Source organism: Barbus barbus (assembly GCF_936440315.1).
Source record: "Barbus barbus genome assembly, chromosome: 34".
Classification (NCBI taxonomy): Eukaryota; Metazoa; Chordata; class Actinopteri; order Cypriniformes; family Cyprinidae; genus Barbus; species Barbus barbus.
In genome coordinates, this window is record NC_136762.1 from 14,511,289 (window position 1) to 14,526,758 (window position 15,470).

The window sequence follows — 15,470 nt, forward strand, 5'->3', positions numbered from 1 at the left end:
AAGGGTCTCCTCTGTTCTGGCTGATCAAAGCTTTAGCAGGGCTCTGAGACACAAACATACTCACACACAGCTTGGCATTAGCCTTTGTCCTCTGGAGGATAAAAGTCCTCCCGGACTCTCTCATCTTGTGAAGAAATCTGTCAAGAGTCAGTGGGAACATCCAAGGTCAATAGTGCACTGAAAGCATGAAAGATCCTCACACACGTCTCTGCTGGAGAATATCCTCTTGAAGCTATATGCACTGGACTTCATGAGATACCAGATAATTTTATGGGGAAAAAAATAATTAATTTGTTAAAAACGTTCTCCTGCGTTACACTCTCAGGAAAGTTGGTTTTGCAAGAAAACAAAATATAATTTTTCCTCCCATCAAAATTTTATCTCATCACTATGTCCCTTTAGGGGCTTTGTAGGATGCTTCATTGGATATTTTTTCCAGCAATAATGATTAAATATTTAATCTATTTCATCACACAAAGCTGAATACACTACATTTTGTGTGCAGTCTATTCACAAGACTTGAAATATAGCTTACAGGTCAACTCTTTAACTATCATTTCCTGTTTAAGAATAATTGTTTGTGATTGTAATTATAATGTATTGTATTTAAAATTAAATATAATTTGTAAATGTAATTATTTTAGAATTATTTGTATACTGTTGTAATATGTATGATTTATAATTTTATTTTAAAAACTTTTAAAAACTTTTTAAAATTGTATTATATTATTTATAATGATTAATAATTACTTATCCTTCAATTTTTTTTTTTTTGTAATTTTAACACTTCATCCCAAACTTACTGTAGCTACTTCATTTATAAATAGCCATAGCTGCTAAATTCAATTTTGAATTAAGTTTTTTAAAGTTTCATTTGAAAACTGAGGCCTGTTAATGTTATTTTAGCTTCATATAAATGACCAAATACTATTTGTATATGCTCATCGGGAAAAAGAGGCCGTTTTTAAAATGCACATAAAATAAATGTCATAACCTTATGAATCTGTTTGTGAGAGCTAAACTTGTTATATACAGGCTCCCTCTGCTGGAGGGTTTGATGGAATGCTAATATAAAATACATAAGAGCCAATTAAGCACGAAAAATGAAAGTTAAAGAAGTGTTGAGATTAAGACAGATATTTCAGATTTGAAGAGTTATTTCAGTATCACTCCACAACTGAGATGCTATGAGATTCTAGCAGCCAGCCAGTGCTAATGCTAGCATGTTTCTGTGAGGCAAAACAGAAACTAACTGTCAGTTATGCAAATCCACTCTCCTGTTTTGTGTTAAAACACACACAAATTTTCAAGTGTAATCCGATCATTCAGGCTAAAAATCATAACGTGCCTGTGTTGTGTACAGGGCTCTCAAGTTATAACAAAAGTTTGGAGTGAGATTAGGGGAGGGGCCACGGAAAGGGGAGGAGTCACTCAAAGGGGAGGAGCAAGTCAAATACGTGCTGCGCCCAAGTGTTTGCTTGCAGTTCAATTTTACCTATTGTTCATAATTGACCAGCACAAATAGAAATGATAACATCGGTAAAACTCATGAAAGACAAATTCATTCTAATAAAATAAAAAGATTTATGTATTTAAAAATACAAATGTATCAAAAATAAAAATAAATTTAGCCCCAAACGAGCCAATTGAACAGCAGTACTCAGTGTACATACTGTACACATACAGTAGCATTACATTACAGAGAGAGTACCCATTTCAGCTTATGTTTCTTTTTTTCTGTTGTAAAGGTTTGTTGCACAGTTGCACATAAATCACTGTCATGACAGATAATAGTGTTCCATCCAGAGTCAAACTGTTCCTAGTTTTGGTTTTGTTCAAACCCACTGCATCTGAATTTGAGTGGGGAAGCCACAGTGCTTTATATGGGAGCCCCCCACCCTAGGCAGCAAAATGTGCACCAAACACAACAGAAAAAAAATAAAATAATCATAAGCTGAAATGTGTACTCTCTCTCTCTCTCTCTCACACACACGCACACACACACAGCTTGACATATAGGTGCATCTCAGAAAATTAGAATATGGTGAAAAAGGCTTTCATTTTTTCTTGTAACATTTCAAAAAGTGAAACTTTCATATATTTTAGATTCATTACATATAAAGTAATTTTTTTTTTGATGATTAGACCTTACAGCTCATGAAAGTCAAAAATCAGTATCTCAAAATATTAGAATATTTCCTAAGATCAATCAAAAAAAGGATTTCCAAAGCAGAAAAGTTCCAGTTCTTTAAAGTATGTTCATTTATGCACTCAATACTTTGTCGGGGCTCCTTTAGCACAAACTCCAGCATCAGTAAGGTGTGTCATGGAAGCGATCAGCCTGTGGCACTGCTGAGCAGCTTGGGTTCTGTGCCTCTCCACTCTTCCTCCAGACTCCAGACATTGACTTCCAAATGAAATGCAAAATTTAAATTTATCTGAAAAGAGGACTTTGGGCCACTGAGCAACAGTCCAGTTCTTTTTCTCCCTAGCCCAGGTAAAATGCTTCTGACGATGTTTCTGTTCCAGAAGTGGCTTGGTAGCCCTTTTCCTGAAGACGTCTGAGCGTGGTGACTCTTGATCCACTGAGTCCACTCCAGCTTCAGTCCACTCCTTGTGAAGCTCTCCCAAGTGTTTGAATCAGCTTTGCTTGACTTGACAGTATTCTCAAGCTTGCGGTCATCCCTGTTGCTTGTGCACCTTCTCCTACACAATTTCTTCCTTCCAGTCAACTTTGCATTTAATATGCTTTGATACAGCACTCTGTGAACAGCCAAACCTTTTAGTAATGACCCTCTGTTACTATACTCTGTTTGTGGAGGGAGTCAATGATTGTCTGCTGGACCATTGCCAAGGTTTCAAAGAACAAGAGATACCCTGAATTTATACTGTAGAGATGTCCATTTAATGAAACTCAAATATAACATTTCTAATATATTGAGATACTGGATTTTGACTTTCATGAGCTGTAAGCTCTAATCAAAATTAAAACAAAAAAAACTTTTGAAATGTCTTACTTTACATGTTATGAATGTAAAATATATATGAAAGTTTCACTTTTTGAAATAAGTTAAGAAGTTTTTCACGATATAAATTTTTTTTTAGATGTACCTGTATAGCGGGACAAGTTATCCCTTCTCAGTGTGAGAAATACAAGGTGTGGCGTGAGAGCCTGTGAACTGGTTGAAATGCGTGAGTGTCACGGTGAATGCGTGAGACTTGAGAGCCCTGGTTGTGCAGGTTAGCTGAGTGTTTTTTGGCTTATGGCAGCTGTGCGGTCGGCAGTAGGCCTACTGCATTGTAAGCAGCAGTCTGTAGAGGGTAGGAATCATGGGACACACACAGCAGTCTGAGAGAGAAGTCTGTCTTATGGCACTTTGTGTTGCCATAGGCAACCTGTAAAAATGCTGTTAGGAGAATGTAAGTCGTGGAGCCAGTGACAGACTTCATTCTGGGAGGTTACATTGGAGCCCCTAAAGCTGAGGCCTGCATGCGGAGGAGGGAACGTGGGCGACTGACTTCCAACACTCATTTCACACCAGGGAAAGAAGAGTTGAGCCACACAAAAAAATGACAATTATGGCAGGTCTTTGTTGCTGTGTGGAAGACATCTTGTCCAGTTTTTCCTTCTGCCTGTCCAAGTTTAGAAATGTTAAAAGTCTGTCCGAAAATGGATCGAAAGCCTCTAGATTTGAGGAAATCGACTTCATAAAGTTAGGCCATAAAACAACAAATATAATCAGTCACTGTGAAATATTAAAACCTTCAAAGCAGGATTTATGAAATCAGTCCTGTTTGTTTAACCTGAGAAGGTGATTCAGTGCGTAATAGATGTTCACGTTACGTCAGCTTGAAAAACAAGATTAACTGAGTGCCGCATGTCTTTAATTATAGGAACTGCAGTACACAGTCTAATTAAGTGCAGCTCTTAATGTAATGGCTGAGTGATTAATATCGTCATGAGGAAACAGATTCATTTTTTATGTTCTCAAACATCTCATTCTTAAAGGGATAGTTAGCCTAAAAATGTTAATTTTATCATTTACTCGCCCTCATGTCATTTCAGACCTGTATGAGTTAGTTCTGTGGAACACAAAAGCAGATCTTTTTCAACTTACAATCAATGAATACTGGAGATATCAAGCTCGAAAAGGACACAAAAGCAACACAATAGTATTATAAAAATTGTCCACAATATTTCAAGTCTTAAAATCATTTGATCTGAAATTTAAGTGATCGGTTTTCAAAACAGGTACTATGAATGATTCTTTACAGCACAGACAGATCTGGTTCTCATGAAAATGATTCTCTATGAAAATGATATGTAATGTAATTAGTTACAGTTACTGAGACAGTTACTTATGAAAATGTTAATGATTACAAAGGGGGTTACATCTGAATATTTTCACACACATATTAAATTGACTACTTTCCCAAATTGCATATGAGACACCAATGTTTCAGGAGTTTAGGACACATTTTTATTCGATAATTGTTTAATGTCCTATTTAGGTTTATGTATATGTTTTTTTTTCCCAAGGCATTGTTAGATGCCAGTGTTTCCTGTTGTATGGCTGAGCAAAGATTTGATTTCAAAAACAGTATCATAGCTATTAAATTATATCTTATTATTTTAAATCTGTATTTAACCTCAGAACGATCTCAAAGTAAGATGAGGTGCTAAAGTTTGATTTTGTGGTGGCTGTGTTTTAAAATTTAATTATTATAATATTTATTTGAGATTTCTTTCATTATAGCTCTGGCACATGCACATTTATCAGAAAACAGCTACACACTGGAACAGACTCGAAAACAGTTAATGCTATTATAGGCCTAAATGCTGTTTTGACATGCAATATTGAGTATAACACAGGGCATGTGGCAATTTGACCTTGATAAATGACTGTCCAGGTCTCATTAGCACAGCCTTCCAGCTGTGAGCCCTCCAGTGAGAAGCTCGAGCAGGACTAATGAGACTGATGTGTAGGTTAATATTTCAATTTCTGCTGCATATATATATATATATAAAACTGCCTGTTTGTTATTGGACTCTTTATATAAGGACTTCAAAAGACTAATGATCAGCCCCTGACTGCAAAAAAATCATTTTCAATGCAGGCAACACAAATTTCTGCGTTTTTATTAATTTTTCAATTGATACAGAGCTTGATGCTGATGCCAACATGCAAGGTGATCTTGACTATCACTCGTTAAACTTTCACAACTCAATTTCTATATTTCTAATGATACGCACTATACCTTAAGAGACTTAGTATCAATAATTTTACAAATTAAACAGAATTAAATAAATTATAGTTGATCTTGCCATGCCATATGCTGCTTTGGAAGCTCTGATTTCATTTTCAACATATTACAGGTAGCAAACCAAACAAATCAGTCAACACAATTATAAACAACTGATAACATTCCATGATAAACAAATTTCACATCTTATTGTGATAGTGGCTACATGGTCAAATCAAGGCAATCATTAACATACTACCATAACATACTACAAGTAAGGAATATCAAGCAACAAAAATAAGAAAACTCAATCATGATGCATTGTTTTAAGTCTACTTGACTGTCTAACTGAAAAAGCCTGTGTTAAATTCTACACTCTCTGTTCTCCGATTTATACAAATATCAGATATACAGTATACAGATGCCTTTTGTGGGATGCAACAGCATGCTGGAGCAGATATTCACCCAGACTGGATAAGAAGCACAAAACAGAGAAAGAGTTCACACATCAGATGACATATCCAGCCTAATTTAACTACTTTTTTTGGACACAAAAAAATCCCTGGAGAAAGCGTCCTATAAGCTGTCCACCTTGAGAAGGGTCTTCACTGCTCTGGTCCAGATGTGGCCTCTGTCTCTACTCCGTCTGTTCCCCCTGCTTGCGAAATATGTTTTTTTTTTTTAGATTTACTGCACTTCAGTTTGGAAACAAACAGCTGTCTAGTCAACTACTAAGTGACAAGGCAATGATGTAACATCACCCACTGCAAAAAAAGATTTTCTTACTTGCTATTTTTGTTTTGTTTTCCATTACAAATATTTAAAAATTTCATGAAAAATATCTGAAAGAATATCAAGAAAAAATATGTCAAATGGGGTATGAAAAATAAACTCAATACTAAGGAAAACTATTTAAAACTATAAAAACTTTTTTATTACTTTTTTAAGAAACATTAACTGAAATAATATAAAAACGTTCATTTTCTTTGAAATACTAAAATAACTAAAACTAAATAAACAAAAATCAAAAAACAATAACACACACACACACATATATAAACACAAAAATGTACTACACCTTTAAATAAATAAATAAAAAACTGAAAATATAACAATACAATCTAATTTAAAATATTATCAATTCTCAAAAACTATAATAGTATATCAATGACACTGAAATTACACAGTTTAAGGCATAACCTCATTTCATTTTGATACATTTTTTTCATAAAAAAAGACTTAATATCTTAAGTCCTTGATTTAAGAATATTTACATATTTGTGCTGGAACAAATATGACAAAAAACAATGAGTTAGAAAATTGTATTTTGCAGTGCTTGATAGCTACATTTGCATTCTTCACAAAATATACCGTATGCGACAGAGCATTACTTATTGATCGTGTTTGCCAGTTGATCATAGACGGTTTTTTATTTTTGTCCGAGTAAAACGGAGCACAGCCTCGTTTCAGCGATGCAGATGCACCTGAGGATAAAAATAACACTTCCATACATAAAATGCTTAGCAACCGAGAACTGGGTTGATGTTGCTTGGGAAAGGCCTAAATTCGGCACAGAGGTGGGGTTGAGTGAAGCGACACTGCTGAAGGAGAGATATTTGGGCCTGGGCTGGAGCTTGGAAGGACACCTTCATTCTCATTGCTTGCCCCACTTTCCACATCAAATGACCAGATCTGTTCGGTTCGTCCTCAAAGGACGACACCGATAAAGGTAGTTCAAATGGAGGGTTCGGTGTGAGAACATTAACGTTATGGTTTTTCCATCGGCACTGGCCTATTTGTTGCTTCAAAATAGAATCTCCGGGGATCAAGCGCTCAAGAACCATTTGCATACTGAGTTTATCCAGCATCTCTATAGAAAACGAGGCAATTTTGTGCAGAAACAAAAACATAACTCGAAAGAAAATTGAAAGGGGGGATAAATCTGCGAGAGGCTTTAATATTGAGTCCTGGAATTGTGGAGGCTTAAACCACCCACAAAGGAAATTAGATTTGAGAGATCTGTGTCTCAACAAACTGAGATATTAGAGACTACAGAGCGACTCTGTGGACTCCATTGGCTGTCTATAAATCGGGGAATGGCCTTTTAATACGGCTGCAATCTTTTAAGAATGATAGATGTGCTCATTAATAATTACTTCATTAAGAAAATAATTATTCAAAGCACTCATAGAGTAATTAAATTGCACCCTTGAGCATGTCTTATTATGTTTACTCAGTATAAAGACATGACTCATTAAACATAATTGATGGATTTTTCATTTTCATTTTAGATTCGATGGAGTTCTTTTGTGGCTCACCTACTATAATGGGCACAATATTTCCTGCTTTTTTTATTCAAAATCTTTGGTACACAGTACAGAAAGAAAGCGAATCAACACGCTCTTGAACTCTCATGAAAGTTCAAAGCTCTGGTTGTTTATTTCAGATCTCAAAGCCAAATTCTGTGAGGGTTTTTGAATGTCTTGCCAAACTGAATTGGATCAAAATAGCTGGTGGCCTCTGCACCATGTGGGATGGGTGTTGAGTCTACCTCTTGACTATGACTGTTGGGGACAGAGACTAACCTGAGTCCCCTTGGCTGCCGTTGAGGGCCTCACCACTGCTGCTCACCTCCTCATTGGGCTTTTCACCGGGCTTCATCTTCTTCCGGGTCATATGACCACGAAAGCCGGCCTGGATTTTGGCGGCCGCCTTATTGGCCTCTGGGTCATCCAATGGGATGTCCATGATGTCCTCTTCCTCTTGTGGCTGGTTGCATTCCTCCTGAATGATGAATTGTAAGTGATAAATTTAGCAAAACAGACACTGGGTTTACTTCATATTGATTTCACTCTTGTTTAGAATGATTCAGACTATCCTCTAAGATCTTATATACCACCATAGTGGGTTTAGCATCTCCTGCCCATTTAAGCCCCCTTGCAATGAGTCATTATCTATCAGCTCCACAGAAACTGAGTCTTTCCAACTGAATGCTGTTCTTCTCCATTACACTCTTACAAATAAAGGGGTTTTTGCATCAAGAACCATTTTGGGTTCCCAAAGGAACCCTTCAGTGAACAGTTCCAAAGAGAAACAATTTTTCTTAGTGTGAAGAACATCTAAAGAACCCTTTTCCACTATAAAGGCCCTTTTGTGAAATGGAAACGTTCCATGTATGTTAAAAGTTCTTCAAAGAACCATAAGTAATGTTTATTTTTGAGAGTGTAAGAAACCTTTTACCTGAACCTATGAAAATAAAATGAACTGAAACATAAATGCAATGATTTCAAATACATAACCACACAGATGCTACAAAGACCAACTGTGACCAGCTTCCTTCGCTCTGTGAAGCATGTCTGCACACATCATCAAGCAGTGTGTGTGGTGGGATGTGATGTTATATGTCTCATTAAGTCTTCCTGAAGCTGTGAAACCACATGCTTTCTGCCACCACAACAATCTAGCATATGTAAAATGGTTCAGCAGAGGCTGGTTGGCAGTCTTTAAACTGCTTGTGTGAGGGTGATGAGCAGAAGTCCATTGTAAAACCCTGGTAGGAGCATGTCCACCCACTTTTAAACTAAGAATCAGCCTCCTTTTCATATTAACCAAGAATTTTGCCAACATATCTCATATGTGGCCACAGGCAGAGGCGTTCCACAATCCCTCTATAAATAAACATCTGTTCATTTTACTGCCACCTCTGAGGCTTAGTGCATGCTTACCCATGGATCACCTGTAATGAAACTGCACAGTCACAAGCCTTTCCCATGTCTATACCAATCCATTTAAAATAAATGATACATTTGCCCAATCATTTTGCATATGCATAACAAACAAAGAGCAAGCAGAAATAATTGGGGTACCAGCAAAAGGACCTTTTTAGCCCATAATCTCACATATTTGTTCATATTTTAAAACGAGAGCTGACATTTGTTAACACCAATTTATGCACAATAACTACATTCATTTTATATAATTTTTTTCTCTATATAATACCACATTGCATGCTTTTTCAGACCCTTACCCAAAAGGTTTGTGGCAATTGACTGCTGAAAGCTGGCTGACTTTTTAAATATGCAAATGTACTCATATACCCAGCTAATAAAGCCACACCCCATATATTCTTCACTGGCTTTAGGTGGCCATGTTTAATAGAAAGTTATTAATCTTAATATATATATATTGCTGTGTTTAGCGCCACCAAGAGTCCACCTGATTAATTTTCATTCACTAAGACGGTACGCATTTTTTTTTTACATAATTTACAGTTTTTAATTAAATATTTTAATAATCCAATTAATTTCTAATAATGCTATTAATATGAATAACTATTTGGGGATCCTTTGAACCCCTAATGGTTTAAGCATAAACTGTAAAAAGCTTACTCATTTGCATAAAGAGTCAACGGTTAAAAAGTGTGAAATGATGGTGAGCACAAAATATAGATCTGAGGACATAAACCCATAAATAGTTCCCAAATTTACTGGACATAGAATTTACCACCGACATAAAGTTTCGAAATACAAAAACAAGTATTTGCAAACAAGTTCAGCTTTTCTCTGTCCTAAATCAGTAGCCTAAAGAAAAAAGTTAAAGTATGTTTTATTATCAATATAATTTAGTTGAATACATTTATTAATTATATACATTCAATAAAACAACAACAACAACGATTAAAGTGGTCTATACTTACGATATGACAATCCATGACGCGCAATTACAGACGTTTATAAACGTGATCTCGTCTTGTGCAAGTGCAACACAGCGTAAACCTCCTCACACGGCAAAATGCCTTGGACAAATACGCCTCTCCTCCAACTATCCTTATAATTCATAGTCTCATAGGGTGGGAGGACAGAGAGAGAGAGAGAGAGAGAGAGAGAGAGAGAGAGAGAGAACATCATCACTCTGACACTGTCGCTCAGTTCTTTGCTCGTTGCAAATATTTTGTTTAATGCTGACGTTTACACCGCCATTATTCTCATTTTCCTGACACCTTTTACCAACAGGACCAGAGACACTTGATTTTCAGTGGAGAGAATGATTGAAAAGAGACATACCATGGTCCAAACAATTATATAACATAACTTTAAATATTCACAGTCCAAAATATTCCTGAGGGCTATCATCATAAGCTACGAAAATACTAGAAGCAGCTCCCCACATCTCAGTCAGTCCCACACAGTCCGTGCCTCCTCCACCCTGTGGCATTATATTGTAGAGTAAGACAAACAGACAGTAAATCCATTGCCCTTTATTTCTCTGGAACACTGCTGCATCTCCTGCCTCCTACCCTACCAACATTAAAAAGAGAAGATGCAGCTCGGTGCTGTAATGGTATCAGTTCTCTTTTCTTGGCATCTGCTGGAGGTGTAAGGCTGGGAGCTAATGAAGTCGGTTCACAGAGCACCGAAGTGTTAAAACACTGAGTTTCCAAGAAGAAGATGAGGTGACTTTACAGTCGTGCCCGAGATTGATGATAGCCATGAATATTGTTCCTGAAAATAGCACTTACACAATTCCCTTGCTCCTCCTACAGCGTATAAAGTCATTGGACAAGAGTTGATATAGGTCAGGTTAGATGACCTACATTGGAGCGAGAAGAAGAGAGCTTTGCTTTAGTGTGTGTGTCTCTAATTAACCCCTATAAGAACTCGAAACACTCTACTTTGGACGAGGATTGAAAAGCGAAGTAGCTAATATGGTACATATTCTGTTTCTTTGGAAATTTCACAAAATCTAGATCAGTTTCTCCCTCAGATAAATGGTCGGTAAAATGTTTCCATGGAAACACCACCAAATCAGTCTCATTCGAACCCCTTTAAAGAAGCATATGGATATTCTTCTGACCTCTTGGTTTAAAATATCTAAACCTTTCTGAATATCTCTTTATGAAATGTTGCAATCATTTGTTTGGGTCTATGCGTGTTTATATGCTATAGGATGTACAGTTTGAACTTTTTTGACCCTCTCGCAGTCTTGCACTCACCAGCTGGACTATTTCAGGACATCTTCAATCACTGTTCTCCGGAGAGACAGAGAGCCATACTGTTGATCTGACAAATCTGTGAAGATTTTATTTTTACTTACTAACTTGGGACAATAAAAAGGAATAGTTTGCAGATAAGGATGGGGTAGGGCTGCTGGATTATGGCAAAAATCATAATCATGATTATTTTGCTCAATATATTTTTGGAAACATCTTGCATTTATTGAACTTTACTTTTTTGAGTGGCTTTCCTTGAACTTCAATTATAATACATGAGAAACAAAATATACAAATGATAAAAAAAGATAAATAATATGTGTGTGTGAATTTACACATTTAAATAAAATATTAGAAAAATAAAAATAATAATTTTATTAAAATTAATATGATCAATGTTGTTGTACACTTCCACAATGTAATGAAAACAACTAAATATTTAAAGCACACTAAACAGTGTGAAAGCACACTGCTGTAAAGGAAAGTGGTGTGCTGAATTACAAAACATGGTGACACAGTAATTGTTGGCTCAATGTATTTTTTTTTTTCAGAAACATGGGAAGGCAAAAAAAAAAGATTATTTTCATGGCCCTAGAATGCAGCTTCTATTATATATATATATATATATATATAACTTTTATTTTTCACAACACATTTTTATTTTATACAAATACCATTTTTTTGTTTACCAAATGCAATGGTGGTGAAAAAAAGAAAAGAAAGCAACAAAAATCCCTTACCTTTCGTTCTATGCTGTCAGGATTTTCCTGGTTCTCACTTTCAAGTGTCGATTCCTGGATTTTATCCCTCTGCTCCTCCAACTGATCCTCTTGATCTCCTTCATTCTCAGTGTTTTCAGTCTGTTCTTGTGACTCTGTAGGACGCGCTTCACTGATAACCTCTTTTTCTCCTTCCAAAGGCCTGGGATCAGCTTCTTCAGCTTCAGAAGGCAAAATATCTCCCTTTGGTTTAGTATCATGGGTTAAATCACTCTCCTCATCTTCAGTTTTTACCATATTTTGCTGAGGCATGTTCAAAATGTCCAGATCCATCTCTTCAGCAACACTGTCAAGATTACTCCCTTCATTTACGTTCTCTGTGTTTAGATCTTTCTCAGAAGCATCCAGTACATCAGCATTTAAAATCTCATTGCTTATCATGTCCTCTGTGACTTCAGTTTCACTGTCGTTAACTAGCTTTGGGGTTTCCTCATACATTGCATCCATAATTTTAGAAGTGTTCTGTTCATCAGTGCTGTTCTCAGCTTCATGCTCACCTGTATGAGTAGACCAGTGATGGTGCACTTCATCTAGAACATCTATGACTTCATTTTTACTGTCATATGTCTCATCACTGTAGTCAATATATGTGTCTTTCATTTCCAATGATCTACTATTGATATCAGATGTGGAATCAGCTGCATCTTCTACAAATTCATTGGTGCAGCTGTAGTCATGATTGGTCTCTTCCTGGTTTCCAATGTCTGGTAAGTCATCCTTTTCTTCAGTATGTTCCTCTGATTCCTGCTCTACTTCAACTGCGTTTTCAGTAGTACTTTCAGTTGATTCCTCCACATAAATCTGCTCAATGCTTTTCTCTTCTGGATCAATGTCTTCTAATAAACTATCAGCCATTTCTAAAACTCCCTGTTCAGCATCTTCAGTATGGCCATCATCATCATCAGACATTTCATTTGCTTGCTTGCCTACATCCGGCTCAATATGTGAAGGGATTTCAACAAAAGATTCATCTTCTATTTCAAACTCTCCTTCATTCAATTTTGGGCTTTCCAAGTCTCTGTTGTTCTGAGAAGGTTCAGATGGGCGGTTTATCTCTTCAGCACATACATCCACATTTGCGAGACCACCAAAGGAAGGCAAAGGTGTAGGCTCAAGTTCTGATCTGCAGACATCAATATCTACAGCTTCTTTTGCAACCTCATCATCCTTCAGTGCCTCTGATGTTTGCTCTGGAATCCCGCTGGGGTCTTTTAGCTCTTGAGCACATATATCAACATCTGCCATTCCCACATAGGGAATATCTGCATCAGGTCCATGTTCTGTCTCACCGGATTCCTCATCAAGCTTCTTATCTAACTCATATTTTTGCTTTACTTCAGTGTCCTCAGAATTATTAGTGTTGAGGTCTTTTAATGGGGAGCTTAGGGTTTCATTGTCTCCAAAAGTTTCAGAACGGCCAGCGTTGTTTCTGAAAATTGACATGTAAGAAGGCAAGGATAATTTTATATATGCAACAGTGATTGATAATGTAAGTAATAAAAGAACAAACAACAACAACAGGAGTAATAAATGAATCCTAATGTACAACCCAGATGCATATCTGTGCTCTGACACTACAATCAATCCTCTGAAAGCCGCCCGCTGCTTGATCAAATGATCGAAGCCCTGCCTCAGAAACCGAGAGCCACCCGCCAAGGTTCATCCTGCTATAAAACTGCTGCACTGCAAGAACGTGCAACCAGAATCAAGGAAATCATACTACAGGCAATCCTATGAGTCAATATTAGTTTTATTGTCTAAAATCTCACACTGCTTCACTTCAGTCTTGGCTGTTTCTCTCTTCTGGAAAACTGTTAGGGGGAGTGAAAGAGTAAAATCACACTTCCTCATTCACACACCTTGTATTTATATTTGGTGAAATGTAGTTTCCTTGTATTGCTGTGCCCTGTTTTGAAAAGAACAAACACCTCATTAGAAGAAACTAGTATAATCTGAAGGTTCAAAGAGTGTTGTCTCATTCTTAATGTTTTTTTTTTATAAAATACCTTAAATGAGTGATTATTGTAGAACCTGTCTTCCAACTTTGCACCCCACTCTGCTGGGTCTAGGCCACTTTCTGAAACAAAACATGCATTCGTTTGTACGTTCATTATTTTCAAGCATGCATCGACAATATAGTTGATCTAATAATACTAGCCCTTGCAAACAAAATCAATTTTGCCTTGGCTTGGACAAAGGCATACTGTATAAGCATATAATGACTAACTCATATATGAGTAATTCATATGTCATCAAAAACGATTAAACATCACGATCAAAGGCATCTCAGTTACCTTCTCTGGCTTTAAGAAGCTTTGTGAAGTAGAGAGCAGCAAAGGAGGGGATGTCTTCAGGCTGGTCTCTCAACACCTCTTTAGCAAGACCCTCCAATAAATTCCCAAAGCCTCTAGGGATCCGCAGGTTTGTGTTGGAGAAGGGAACAGACATCTTATACTACAGCTCTCAGGTCTGAGTTTAATTAGGGAAAATATGTGTGCATTAAACGTTAATGGTGTTGTAGACTAATGTTTTCCACATAATTAGAAAAATAATTAAATGCAATGCTTTTCTCATTAAGATGTTTAGCATTACTGCATGACACATATAGTGACATTGACAATACATATGTTGTGTTAAAAATCATCTAAATGAAAGACAAACTGGCTTGTTCCTGTGTAAATTTGGAACACGTGCTTTCAAGCCCATATTTTCTTGCCTTGTTGAGGGTAGTCAATATATATTTAATAATTTAGCCAGGAGTTCTGGTGTGATGTTTCTTACCGTTCAAAACGAGTCGAATGTTGTCAACCGTTGCTATGCAACCGACACCTAGTTCCAACTACAGATAGCGGAGAGGGTCAAAACGTCATGTTCAAAAGGCAAAACATTAGTAGGATACACCAGAATTTTGTGTATATTTATTTACACCTGCAATATAAAATGGTAGGTAGTATTTTTGCAAGTAAATTTTTTCCCAGTGTATCTGGTTTCTCAGGAGGGTAATTTCATATTGGCGCACACGATCCGTATCAAGTAAATATTCAAAGCGGTCTGTTTATTTTATTTTATTGCCAAATATGATTTTGGGAGCAGCCTTTTTATAGAGATTTTGCTATATATATATATATATATATATATATATATATATATATATATATATATATATATATATATATATATATATACATATATAGAAGAAAGGTTATTCTGTAGCTGTAACATACAAGTTTAATTTTATATTTGAAATGAATAACTACAAACAAATGATGCCATAACGTTGCCATAGTCACTGATAAATCCCTGACTATCGAGATTACTGTATCGACCTGAGAAACATTTCCGCATCTCGTGTTTTTTGTTAGGCGATGCTGAATCCTGAGTCACGATCCAGTCTGAATCATTTTAGTTTTCTAACAGTATCAAAACAATAACAATATATAGAAGTATAGGTGAATACA

At 36.3% G+C, this 15,470-nt stretch overlaps 2 protein-coding genes across 2 annotated transcripts; both read right to left on the bottom strand.

Moving 5' to 3' along the window:
- Positions 1 to 5,114: 5,114 nt before the first annotated feature.
- On the bottom strand, positions 5,115 to 10,052 carry LOC306854529 (neurogranin-like). The gene is made up of 3 exons (XM_079392649.1): positions 9,941 to 10,052; positions 7,830 to 8,028; positions 5,115 to 5,902 (listed from the first exon to the last, which is right to left on the bottom strand). The coding sequence occupies exons 1-3, from the start codon at positions 9,953 to 9,955 to the stop codon at positions 5,850 to 5,852; spliced, it is 267 nt and encodes an 88-aa protein (XP_079248775.1). The 5' UTR covers positions 9,956 to 10,052; the 3' UTR covers positions 5,115 to 5,849.
- Positions 10,053 to 10,344: 292 nt separating this feature from the next.
- On the bottom strand, positions 10,345 to 14,830 carry LOC306853819 (uncharacterized protein; the record flags this gene model as incomplete). The annotated part of the gene is made up of 6 exons (XM_079391467.1): positions 14,794 to 14,830; positions 14,307 to 14,481; positions 14,019 to 14,089; positions 13,872 to 13,918; positions 11,974 to 13,441; positions 10,345 to 10,449 (listed from the first exon to the last, which is right to left on the bottom strand). Exons 2-6 carry the CDS (start codon positions 14,458 to 14,460, stop codon positions 10,345 to 10,347), a joined length of 1,845 nt encoding a protein of 614 aa, XP_079247593.1. The 5' UTR covers positions 14,461 to 14,481; positions 14,794 to 14,830.
- Between the last annotated feature and the right edge of the window lie 640 nt (positions 14,831 to 15,470).

Coding starts and splice junctions, on each gene's coding strand:
- LOC306854529 (XM_079392649.1), bottom strand. Junction 5,903..7,829: donor CGGCAGCCAAGGGGACTCAG/GTTAGTCTCTGT, acceptor ATATTTCGCAAG/CAGGGGGAACAGACGGAGTA.